This window comes from Gymnodraco acuticeps, unplaced genomic scaffold (genome assembly GCF_902827175.1).
Source record: "Gymnodraco acuticeps unplaced genomic scaffold, fGymAcu1.1, whole genome shotgun sequence".
Lineage (NCBI taxonomy): Eukaryota > Metazoa > Chordata > Actinopteri > Perciformes > Bathydraconidae > Gymnodraco > Gymnodraco acuticeps.
The window spans coordinates 167,404-181,448 of NW_022990744.1; the positions used below are offsets into that span (position 1 = coordinate 167,404).

Genomic DNA, 14,045 nt, shown 5'->3' on the forward strand with positions numbered 1-14,045 from the left:
ACTGATATACACCTGAACATCACCGGGAGAGGACTCTTTAAAGTAATCTCGTATATTTTGGAACATTGAGAAAACTGGAACCAGAGCACTATCGAGATGTGAATATCTAAAAGTGTAAAGGACAGTCCAACACACTGTTACTTCAAACAGCAGCAAAATAAAATGAGGTGAAGGTAAAAGAGTGAAAGGAAAAGAAAGTAGAGCGTTACCTTTTCTTTCTCTCTCATGGATCCTTTCCCGAGAATCGACATCTTTGTGAGTGTGTCCTCCTGTAGTCTCTTTAACGAGTTCCCGCGTGGCCCGAGGAGTTTGCCGACAAAGTTAAACTGCAACAGAGAGAGCCGATAAATCAGAATCTGTGTGTTTGAGATAAAGACATTTTCTGATGCTCAAGCCGAAGCCAGGCCACTGAAGAAGATAATGAAAACGTCTCGGCATTTTTCCGGTCCCCGTTTTGATTGGATCAGAATTGAAGTATTTCTGAGACGTCTTAGATCCCAGGTTCACCGTGTCACCGTTTGATGGAGATGAAGGACACGGTGGATTCAATAAAGAGAAAAAGGAAACCATTTCATCTTATCATATCAATATAGAACATGTAGTGAAACAGGTATCATTATTTTTATGAAGCTGGGGGTATAAAAACATGAAGAAGAATTGGAGAAAACACTCTTTAAATCAGGGGTGTCAAACTCAATTTCATCGCGGGCCACATTCACATAAAGATTGCACTCAAAGGGCCGGTTGTAACTATATAAATATATAATATATATATATATAAAATAATGTATTATATTACATTATTGCCTCTGAATTGGATTATTATCGGATAGGATAATAACTTAGTAACTAACTACGTTTGAAAGCAGAAGTCCAGGGCAAATAATTGCAAGTCTCTTCAGTGTGCATGTCACAAAACGAGATGCATTGTGGGACATGTAGTTTATGGGCAACCTGCTTCTGTAAAGTGGCATGTAACCGTATAATAAACGTATTATATTCTTTGCAAGCTCTTGTGGGGCCGCATAAAATGAAGTCGCGGGCCAGATTTGGCCCCCGGGCCTTGAGTTTGAGACCCCTGCTTTAAATGGATCTGCATTTATCCAATAATCAAATTGATATAATAAATACACCCGTCACTTATTCATTGTGCTTTTCATGATTTATGTGATGAATAATTACGTTTTTATCTGAGAGGTTTTTTTTGTTTCATATGTTACAACACGGTAGAGAGAAATGCGACTTCGGGCAAGATCCAACTTGTAAAAGTAAAATAAAGTGGAAGAGAATAGGGTTAGACACAAATAGTATAGGGATAGAAAGTGATAAAAAAAAGCAATTTCACTGATGTTCAGCCCAGTGTCTTCACAGAACAATATCAACTGTAAATAAAAGAAATGATAAAATGACTGACTTTCCACTAATCAGGTGAGGAAGCCCAACACTTACTTATATAGTTTCCATGGCAACAACTGAAGGTGATCAACTATTTGTCTTCTCTGAGTTTTGGCAGCTGAAAACTTTTTATTAAATCAATAAATTGGTTGGTTGGTGATCATGGGAAGGCTAGATGTAGCATCCCTGGGGGAAATTATGCACTTAAAAAAAATACAATCATTTTCTAACATGTTGAGTTATCCATGGTAGAAATGTACAACCAAGATGCATTTGTGTTGGACCTATACGGATGTAGCTCAAGTTACTGCATCTAACACGTTTTTGACCAATTTAGAAATTAGTTATGTATGTAGTAAACCACAAATAACCAATGGGTAGAATTAGACAAAAACAATGGACTAAAGGGACCCAGGAGAGGACTCTTTAAAGGGGAGACACTACATACTGATATGCACCTGAACATCAGCAGGAGAGGACTTTTTAAAGTAGAGACACTACATACTGATATACACCTGAACATCAGCAGGAGAGGACTCTTTAAAGGGGAGACACTACATACTGATATGCACCTGAACATCAGCAGGAGAGGACTCTTTAAAGGGGAGACACTACATACTGATATACACCTGAACATCAGCAGGAGAGGACTCTTTAAAGTAGAGACACTACATACTGATATACACCTGAACATCAGCAGGAGAGGACTCTTTAAAGTAGAGACACTACATACTGATATGCACCTGAACATCAGCAGGAGAGGACTTTTTAAAGTAGAGACACTACATACTGATATACACCTGAACATCAGCAGGAGAGGACTCTTTAAAGTAGAGACACTACATACTGATATACACCTGAACATCAGCAGCAGAGGACTCTTTAAAGTAGAGACACTACATACTGATATACACCTGAACATCAGCAGGAGAGGACTCTTTAAAGGGGAGACACTACATACTGATATGCACCTGAACATCAGCAGGAGAGGACTTTTTAAAGTAGAGACACTACATACTGATATACACCTGAACATCAGCAGGAGAGGACTCTTTAAAGTAGAGACACTACATACTGATATACACCTGAACATCAGCAGGAGAGGACTCTTTAAAGTAGAGACACTACATACTGATATACACCTGAACATCAGCAGGAGAGGACTCTTTAAAGTAGAGACACTACATACTGATATACACCTGAACATCAGCAGGAGAGGACTCTTTAAAGTAGAGACACTACACACTGATATACACCTGAACATCAGCAGGAGAGGACTCTTTAAAGTGGAGACACTACATACTGATATACACCTGAACATCAGCAGGAGAGGACTCTTTAAAGTAGAGACACTACATACTGATATACACCTGAACATCAGCAGGAGAGGACTCTTTAAAGTAGAGACACTACATACTGATATACACCTGGACATCAGCAGGAGAGGACTCTTTAAAGTAGAGACACTACATACTGATATACACCTGAACATCAGCAGGAGAGGACTCTTTAAAGTAGAGACACTACATGCTGATATACACCTGAACATCAGCAGGAGATGACTCTTTAAAGTAGAGACACTACATACTGATATACACCTGAACATCAGCAGGAGAGGACTCTTTAAAGTAGAGACACTACATACTGATATACACCTGAACATCAGCTGGAGAGGACTCTTTAAAGTAAAGACACTACATACTGATATACACCTGAACATCAGCAGGAGAGGACTCTTTAAAGTAGAGACACTACATACTGATATACACCTGAACATCAGCTGGAGAGGACTCTTTAAAGTAGAGACACTACATACTGATATACACCTGAACATCAGCAGGAGAGGACTCTTTAAAGTAGAGATCATGGATGCAAACCGCCTTTGAGTCTTTTTGTCAACAGATGTAGCTCGAGTTACTGCATCTAAAACGTTATTAGGACATTAGTTATGTATGTATGTAGTAAACCACAATTAACCAACGCTAGTTAGGTTAGAATTAGACAAAAACAATGGACTAAAGAGTCAGATGATGGATGAGACTATCCGAAACATACATTTGTAAGAGATTCCTGGTCTTTACTTTATTCATGTGATTTGTTTACGTTAATAATATCATGTTAGACAGCTATGGAGTGGACATCACTAAGATGATTAGTCATGAAGACATATGACATTTGCGACATGGTGGCGTAGAGACCGCGTAGTTGATAAACCCTAACTTTGGATTAGTACCTCGTCAAACCCCACTTCAAAAATCCAAACTTTGTATTTAACCCTTTGAAAGGTAGATGTCCCGCAAAAAATACAATTTAAGAACATTGAACTGGCCAGACATTACAGACAATGTACTGAACCTTGAACACCAGCAAACTTTTATTCACTCACTTCCCAATATTCAGTTTTTAGTCCCTAGGTTACACATGTGATCTTAAAGGTCACCTATTATGGAGAATCCTCTTCTCCATGTCTCCTCTACATCAACATGTGTCCCCTCTTCTTCATGTCTCTTCTACATCAACATGTGTCCCCTCTTCTTCATGTCTCTTCTACATCAACATGTGTCCCCTCTTCTTCATGTCTCTTCTACATCAACATGTGTCCCCTCTTCTTCATATCTCTTCTACATCAACATGTGTCCCCTCTTCTTCATGTCTCTTCTACATCAACATGTGTCCCCTCTTCTTCATGTCTCTTCTACATCACCATGTGTCCCCTCTTCTTCATGTCTCTTCTACATCAACATGTGTCCCCTCTTCTTCATGTCTCTTCTACATCAACATGTGTCCCCTCTTCTTCATGTCTCTTCTACATCACATGTGTCCCCTCTTCTTCATGTCTCTTCTACATCAACATGTGTCCCCTCTTCTTCATGTCACTTCTACATCAACATGTGTCCCCTCTTCTCCATGTCTCTTCTACATCAACATGTGTCCCCTCTTCTTCATGTCTCTTCTACATCAACATGTGTCCCCTCTTCTTCATGTCTCTTCTACATCAACATGTGTCCCCTCTTCTTCATGTCACTTCTACATCAACATGTGTCCCCTCTTCTCCATGTCTCTTCTACATCAACATGTGTCCCCTCTTCTCCATGTCTCTTCTACATCAACATGTGTCCCCTCTTCTTCATGTCTCTTCTACATCAACATGTGTCCCCTCTTCTTCATGTCTCTTCTACATCAACATGTGTCCCCTCTTCTTCATGTCTCTTCTACATCAACATGTGTCCCCTCTTCTTCATGTCTCTTCTACATCAACATGTGTCCCCTCTTCTTCATGTCTCTTCTACATCAACATGTGTCCCCTCTTCTTCATGTCTCTTCTACATCAACATGTGTCCCCTCTTCTCCATGTCTCTTCTACATCAACATGTGTCCCCTCTTCTTCATGTCTCTTCTACATCAACATGTGTCCCCTCTTCTCCATGTCTCTTCTACATCAACATGTGTCCCCTCTTCTCCATGTCTCTTCTACATCAACATGTGTCCCCTCTTCTTCATGTCTCTTCTACATCAACATGTGTCCCCTCTTCTCCATGTCTCTTCTACATCAACATGTGTCCCCTCTGTGGAAAGAGACTCTGAAAGTTTCAGGAACAAAGATTCTCTCTCTTTTTGATCCATTTCTATAAAAACCTGTCTGAAAATGAGCTGATCAGATTCAGGCCACTTTATGATGTCATAACGATGTTTTGTCTTGTGTAACCATTAGCCAATCAGCAACCAAGGTAACCCCCCCCCCCTTATCACCTGAATCTCCTCCTAGAGCACCATTGAGTTCTTTGTAACCAAATGTCTCTCAGAGGGGCGTGGGGAGGGGCTCCTTATTTTCATCTAAAGTAACAGACAGAGAATCAGCACTTTGGAAACAGGGCTGAAACAGAGGGGATTATGGGTAATGCTGCAATGATCTGTTTGGTGTTTCAGCCAATCAGAGACAGGCTCTGTGTATATCTGAGACCTGTGATATATTAATGAAAAGCAGTATAATAGGGGACCTTTAAGACTTGATAAAGTTCCCTCCAGAGCTACAGGAGACAGCAAACAACTATTTGTACAGGCCCCTCTAGACAGAGAACAAACAATCAATAACATCTCACCAGTAGCTTAACCAACTAATTAGCCTCAAAGTGCAGTCCAGATCCCAGAGTCCTAAACGGGTCAGATAGATAATTGATTGGCACTGTCTGACCCCACCAGCTATCGGTCCAACAGATATTCGGCGTAGGACTTTTTCTTCTGTGCGTCGGTTTGATCGAGATGCAAGAAAATGTCAGGTTGTCTTAGAAGGAGCCAATTTACAAGCTAGCTTATAAACTAAGCTTAAGATAATTGTTCAACAACACCTTGGGTCCCTATTGTTGACTTCAATGCAACCAAAGCTAACTCAAACGGGATTGGTCAATACTTCTTGGACTACAAACAGAAGATAATTTTTGATCCATAGGGAAATGCAGATGTCTTAGCCGCAATCAAAACGCTTTTCATACCGAAATCCTGTAGACTACTGATTCTGTATTCATATGCAGATATATGTGTAAAGAGATCAAACACTACAAGCATGAAGAAGGGATTATTAACCACACAAATCATTACCATTGGACTGCTTATTTAGCATTCTGATTGTAAATGTAAAAATTAACTATGAATATATTATTTTCCTTTGTAAAATCAGAACTTTACTCGACAGTCATCAGTGTGAAACATGTGCTCAATCTTTCAAACTGAATGTTCCTGAATGTTTGAATACATTAAAAAAGATTATCATAATGTGCATGTTCGAGCTAGCATTGAACTCGTCTGCCTCAGGCGTTTCTCCGACTATCAAAAGCTTCCCGGCTCGGATTACTACACAAGGTCACCGCTTTGCCGGCCGTACAAAAATAAATGTTATGCATTGCTGTGTGGAGGTATGTTCTGTGCAAACACCCATCAAAGTCATACAACCTTTACTCGGGATGAGATGGTCAGGAAGACAAACGGAGAGCGATGCTTTTCCTTTTCTCCCCCTCTCCATGTTTTCCTTTACCAGTGAGTTATACAGCTGTCTGCCTCTGCTATCTAGGTCATCAATTAGCTAGCGGGAGTTACAAAAACAACCCCAGTTTGGTGCTACACCTCACCTACAGTACATCTCTCCTGCCTTTTGTTCAGAAGGCAGCTGCTTATTAGGGAGGCTCCTGCCAATACCTGGGTGACGGATTTGAGAGGGGAGCTTTAGTTATTCGCTCTAACGCTGTGAGCAACGCTTGGGTTTTCTTTTCCAGGCCGGGCTGAACTCCAGCAGCTTGAAGCTATGTATGTTCCTTCAACTTTTTATAATTACCCCAAGTCCTGTGGCTGAATGTGATCATGCAGGGTCCTATTCTCACAGTAAATACCATGCCCCACTGTGCTCATTCCTACCCTGCACTTGCAAACGGGCAAAGTGGCCTCCCGCACAGTTAACCTTACATTGATGAATATGTAAGACGTGCGCTTTCCCATTGTGGACTTTGATGATGACTACCTGCGTACGTTATACTTATAAACGCCATATGAAGAGTACATTTATCAAATTGTACAAAAACTTTAATTTGTGTAATGCTATTTTATTTCTATTTCTGAAATATATTGGACTGTTTATTTCTGTGTCTTAGTTTATCTTATGTACATTGCCTTTTTGTATGCTGCTGCAACGCAAACATTTCCCAAATTAGGATCAATAAAGTACTAATCTATACATCTATCCATATATATATGTATATCTATCTATCTATATATCTATCTAACTATATATATATATATATATATATATATATGTGTATATATATCCATCTAACTATATATCTATCCATCCATATATCTATCTATATATATATATCTATCTATATGTCCATCTATCTATCCATATATCTATCTATCCATATATCCGTATATCTATCTATATATCCATATATCTATCTATCTATCTATCTATCTATCTATATATATATATATATATATATATATCTATATGTCTATCTATCTATCCATATATCTATCTATATATCTATCTATCTATCTATCCACATATCTATCTATATATATATATCTATCTATCCATATATCTATCTATATATCCATATATCTATCTATCTATCTATCTATCTATATATATATATATATATATATATATATATCTATATATATATATATATATATATATATATATCTATATGTCTATCTATCTATCCATATATCTATCTATATATCTATCTATCTATCTATCCACATATCTATCTATATATATATATATCTATCTATCCATATATCTATCTATATATCCATATATCTATCTATCTAGCTATCTATATATATATATATATATATATATCTATCTATATATATATATCTATCTATCCATATATCTATCTATATATCCGTATATCTATCTATCTATCTATCTATCTATCTATCCACATATCTATCTATATATATATATCTATCTATCCATATATCTATCTATATATCCATATATCTATCTATCTAGCTATCTATATATATATATATATATATATATATATCTATATGTCTATCTATCTATCCATATATCTATCTACTGTATATATCTATCTATCCATATATCCGTATATCTATCTATCTATCCATATATCTATCTATATATCTATCTATATATCCATATATCTATCTATCTATATATCTATCTAACTATATATATATATATATGTGTATATCTATCCATCTAACTATATATCTATCCATCCATATATTTATCTATATATATATATCTATCTATATGTCCATCGATCTATCCATATATCTATCTATCCATATATCCGTATATCTATCTATCTATCTATCTATCTATCTATCTATCTATATCTATATGTCTATCTATCTATCCATATATCTATCTATATATCTATATATCTATCTATCCATATATCCATATATCTATCTATCTATCTATCCATATATCTATCTATATATCTATCTATCTATCCATATATCTATCTATATATCTATCTATATATCCATATATCTATCTATTTATATATCTATCTATCTTATTTGTGCAAGCTATTTTCAGAAATGTTTAACAAAGTGGTGGCGACAAAATTGGTCATTTCCAAAAGTAGATCTCCAGTATTAATGATGCTGTTGTTGAGGAGGGATATTGGGTGAGGAACATTACATTCAAAGTTGTTAAAGCAAACAAGATCCTTCTGATTTGTTGGCATTTACAAAAGGATCAGACAGCGCTACTTGGGCGAACGGAACAGAGGTTGTCAGGAAATGTTTTAAGTGTGCAGAGTTTAACCGATTGTCCTGCACATCCATCATTTCCACCTGGATGGAGCCTTGATCACCGAGCTGTGGCATCTCTTGAACAATGATTTGCCGACACATCGCCGTGTTACTACAGCTTGTGTGCACCCGGCCATCCTTCTGACAGGTTGTGTGTCTCACAAGGTGTTCGGGATGTTAGTGTGGATATCTCAGTCGTCTACCAACAGCATTCTTTATAAACACGGCCACACACACACACACACACACACACACACACACACACACACACACACACACACACACACACACACACACACACACACACACACACACACACACCACACACACACACACACACACACACACACACACACACACACACACACACACACACACACACACACACACACACACACACACACACACACACACACACACACACACACACACACACACACACACACCACACACACACACACACACACACACACACACACACACACACACACACACACACACACACACACACACACACACACACACACACACAGTTTTTGTTTTCTTTTTTGTATCCATGTATATTTTGTTATTTGTCTTTACTTGTAATTGTACCTTACTGTCTTCTGTGTAACTGTGACACTGTACTTGCAGGCACTTGAAAATTAGAGTGTGAAATAGAAATTGACGCAAACGTACATTTACTCGGCAGCCTGTTTGTGTTTCTGTGAAACCAGCGAGGCAATTAGATGCCGGCTTGTAGGTGAGCAGAGAACAAATGCTGCTTTTCATTTAGAGCAGGGGTGTCAAACTCAATTTCATCACGGGCCACATCAGCATTACGGTTGCACTCAAAGGGCCGGTTGTAACTTTAAGACTATATTAAAATACATATATAAATATATAATATACACAAAATAATGTATTATATTATACTATTGCCTCTGCATTGGATTATCATCGGATAGGGTAATAACTTCATAATTAATTACGTCTGAAAGCAGAAGTCTAGGGCAACTAATTGCAAGTCTCTTCCGTGAGAATGTCACAAAATTAGATGCATTGTGGGACATGTAGTTTATGGGCAACGTGATTCTGTAAATCGGCATGTAACCGTATAATAAACATTATATTCTTTGCAAGCTCTTGTGGGGCCGCATGACATGAAGTCGCGGGCCGGATTTGGCCCCCGGGCCTTGAGTTTGACACCCCTGATTTAGAGCATTTGCTGTCTGCAGAGAAGCTGGTAGATGAGAAAAGAGTGACAATGTTCTCGAATATAAACTACAATAAACTACATTATGTTCTAAATAACCGGTCTACCAGAGCCATGAAGAGAAGTCCAGCCTGGTAATGTTTTTAATTATCAGCAAGGTATTTATTTTCTATCCATTCAAGTTCTTAAATGTAATTTGTGGTGGTCAGTCTAATATTTAAACCCATGGCGTCTTATTCTTTCCGGCAAGAAAGGTTTTAACTGTGTAATCTGGTTGTATTATCTTCATAGAAGCCCCTGTGGTCTAGAAAATTATACACTGACTGTGCAGGTTAATAGTTTGGATTGACTTGCATGAATCTCTAGTTTTGAAAACGTCATAATTCTTGAAACCAAAATACTTCCAAATAACAGACGTGCTGTTCTTTGAGTTCTTCCTTCTTCGTATTTCCTCCCTTCTCTCTCCCTTCAGCCATCAAGACAGTCAGCTAAAACCCATATGCTTTACTCTTCAGCCAATAGCACAACTTCTACATGGGGGGGCGGGACATCTAGAGCAGTAGGGCTTCATCTGATTGGCCAAATATATTACGATAGAGAGCGTGAATGCATGGCACATCAAAGTCAACTTTATTGTCAATCGTTTGTTTGTACAAACAGAGATCGAAATATCGTTTCCCACAATCCCGAATACAAAAACAAATATATATATATTATTAAATTGAATAAACTATCGTTTATCGCAGTTAAAGCAATATGAAGAACCAGCATGAAAGCTAAGCAGTATACAGTTCTGGATGGGGTAGCAGCAAAATATACTTTTTCAGCTTTAGTGAACGCTATATTTGAACCTCTTAATGTTTCAGTAAATCACCACCGACTGCGTAAAAGTATCTCAAACAACCCTACTTCAAACAATCCAAACTATCACTTTAAAACTTCGAAGTCTTAGTGAGTTTAGCAGGGACCTTGTTACATCTCTTCAGTCCATGATAATAGATCAAAATGCTTTAAAAGCACAAAGCAAGTGGTCACATTTGACGAAGATATAAATACATACTGCTAAAAAACATGAAGGCCTGGATTACCGAGCGCAGTGTGAAACAGCCTCGGGCCCTCAGATCCCCAAAGAGCCCCGACTGGCCCCAAAAGTGCAATTTGTGTCAATTTGATTTATTGTGATTTTGCGAGTATGTAAAAAAAAAAGGCACAAAAGCATGGCTGGCTGTTTTCCAGCGTTTGAAGAAGTAATCAGATCCTTTTCTTAAGTAGATTTAAAAATACTATGGTCTTAAATGCTTGTACAAAACGGTACTTAAGTAAATGTACACAAACATAAGCATCACAAAGTAATAGTACACATTCCGCACATTGGCTCAATTCTGACAGCTTAATGTACTTCAAGTATTACATGTAAAAGTACACGTTATGTAAAAGCGATCTTGTCACAGTATTATGTTTAATTGTATGTATTTTTTTTATCACTAACTACAAGAGCAATATTATAGCTTGTCAATTCGGACCAAATTAAAATGTGTGAAATGCTGAAAATATGTGAAATATGTGTAGATTAGAAGTTCAGTACTGCACCATATCCGTTTATATTGTATTTTAGTATATTCTCATACAAGGCATACACTGTCTTGACATACATGTATGGTATTGGTTGGGTATTATTTTAAGTTCCTGACTATTTAAACAGAGATCATGCTTCATGACTAATGCCAGTAAATGTCAGGGAGAAGTCTTAATCTGGACATTTCAACGCTTCCCAGCAGTTTGCAGATGTACCGCTCGTCATATCCTCCAAATATAGGAGTCTTACTGAACACATAACGGTAATCCCTGCTGTTATCAGGAATCAAAATCCATCTGACTCCTCCTGTGATTGATGCTCTGGGGTTTAGCTAATGCTTTGGTTATCATGAGGGATTATATGATTTATAAAAACCTGCCTGGGCTCCTGGATACTGCTGCATGTCAGTAAACTGTGAGAGAGGATCGTGCTGCTGAGTTATAGTATAATCACAGGTCGTGGTGTTAGTTGCAAACACAATAAAAACAATTGGGGCTGCACGGTATTGGAAAAAACTGACATTGCGATTTCCCCCCCCTGTGATATATACATTGCGATATGAAAACACACAGGAATGGAAGAAAAGACCGTTTTTTTCCCCGCAAACCATCCTTTCTTGAACTTTAATGCTATACAATTGGTATTTTGTTACTATACATAACCGGATGAAGGATTTTAGTCACGGACGTCTGGATCTTAAGTTATCAGAGCAACAAGCTGAGCTAGCTCGGTTAGCAGCGCCGACCTGCCCTGGAGAAACACATGAAACCACTTTATTCAGTGTTTTGACCTTTAATCACATGGTCCGTTTGCTTTGGAGATTTGATTGTGGTTTGCTGTGCATGCAGAGCCTGCATGTCACTCACTCAAAGTACCCCTGACACGAGAGCCACGCAAGTTTTCCTTTTGTAGCAAGCAGCAAAATAATTGTGACATGACGTGTTTGAGTTAATTTGCCTACTTAATATCGCAAGTCCTAAAAAAATTTTTTTTTTCAAAATTAAACGTTTTTTTTTTGTTGTTAATTGCACGTCCACGCGATGTGAATATCGCGCATGCGCATATCGCGATTATCGTCACGAAACCATATATCGTGCAGCCCTAAAAACAATAACACAATAAGAAGAACCAAATATGTGAAAACAGAAATGGAATTGTTGACATACAGTATTTAGCCGAAACAAAAGAAAGATGGATGACTGGGAAGAAACAAGAAGTGTCCATTGATTTATAAAAGTAATTACTTGCTGTTTTTATTATTATTATTATTATTCGGGTGAAAAAGTGTATTTGTTTTTTCCGTTCTGAGAAAAAAGTCAGACAAATGGAAAGAATTGACTGACTTTAATTTTTGGAATTTTTACTCTAATCTCAAAACTAAAATATAAATTAAATATGTTGGTATAGATCCAAAAATTGCCCTTATCCTCTTCTGTACCTGGTCCATCTGCGTCGGTTTGATTTGTTTTTGGTTCAGATGCTAGAATAGGGTTTTAATTAAATCTTGTCTTCTCTAAAAAAAAAAAATGTTGTTTGAGCAAATGCTAACATCGTCACTCTTGCCAATATCTCAATTCCTCAGCGTTATAATCGCAGGTCGTGGTGTTCGTTGCAATCACAATAACAACAATTATAACACAATAAGAAGAAGAACCAAATATGCGGAAACAGAAATGGAATTGTTGACATATTTAGCCGAAACAAAAGAAAGATGGATGATTAGGAAGACACGGGAAAGGAAACATTTATATTTTTGTAGATCCAAAAATGATTATCCTCTCCTGCGTCAGTTTTTGGTTAAGACGCTAGATTTTAATTCAATCTCGTCTTCAAAATAAACGTTGTCTGAGCATATGCTTGCTGCAAAGGTTCCACTACGTCTATTAAACAGCAGAACCACACAAACAACCGTCTAACATCATCACTCTTGCCAATATTTCCAAAACAATGTAAGGGGTAAAGATGTTTATGTAGGACTTATATGGTTGAGAGTTATTTATTTACCTAAAGATCATAATGTTACTCAATTTTCAGGTGAAATATATTTGAAAATATGTATATGTATTATTATATACATATACATATATGTATTATTTGTCACTTTGGCGCTCATTAAGGCTAAGGACAAACACAGAAAGGTGTATTTTATGTAGGTAGTTATAATCATAGGTCGTGGTGTTCGTTGCAAACACAACAAAAACAATTATAACACAATAAGAAGAACCAAATATGTGAAAACAGAATAGGAGACACATTTACCATCACTGTCCGACTGTTGCTGAGAAGCTGATACATTCTTTCATTACCTGGACTATTGTAACGGACTGGGTTCCCAGCAAAACCCTGAACAGGCTCCAGTACATACAGAACTCAGCTGCCAGGGTTCTCACACGCACCAAGCCCTGGGAGCACATCACCCCCACTCTCTTCAACCTCTACTGGCTCCCGGTCAAGTCCCGCATCACCTACAAACTCCTCCTCCTCACCTACAAGTCCCTCCATGCCCTCTCCCCTCAGTCCCTCACAGATCTCCTCCACCCATACATCCCGTCCCGCACCCTTCGATCCTCAGACTCCGGCCTGCTCTCC

The 14,045-nt window shown here is 37.8% G+C and overlaps 1 protein-coding gene across 1 annotated transcript in view; it reads right to left on the bottom strand.

The window, feature by feature from the left end:
• The window catches only part of khdrbs3 (KH domain containing, RNA binding, signal transduction associated 3), a 100,011-nt gene extending 86,186 nt beyond the window's left edge, over window positions 1–13,825 (bottom strand). Inside the window, 2 exon segments of the mRNA XM_034232136.1 lie at window positions 210–326; window positions 13,763–13,825. Of these exon segments, the coding sequence (XP_034088027.1) occupies window positions 210–326; window positions 13,763–13,819 (174 nt within the window). The 5' untranslated portion in view covers window positions 13,820–13,825.
• Between the last annotated feature and the right edge of the window lie 220 nt (window positions 13,826–14,045).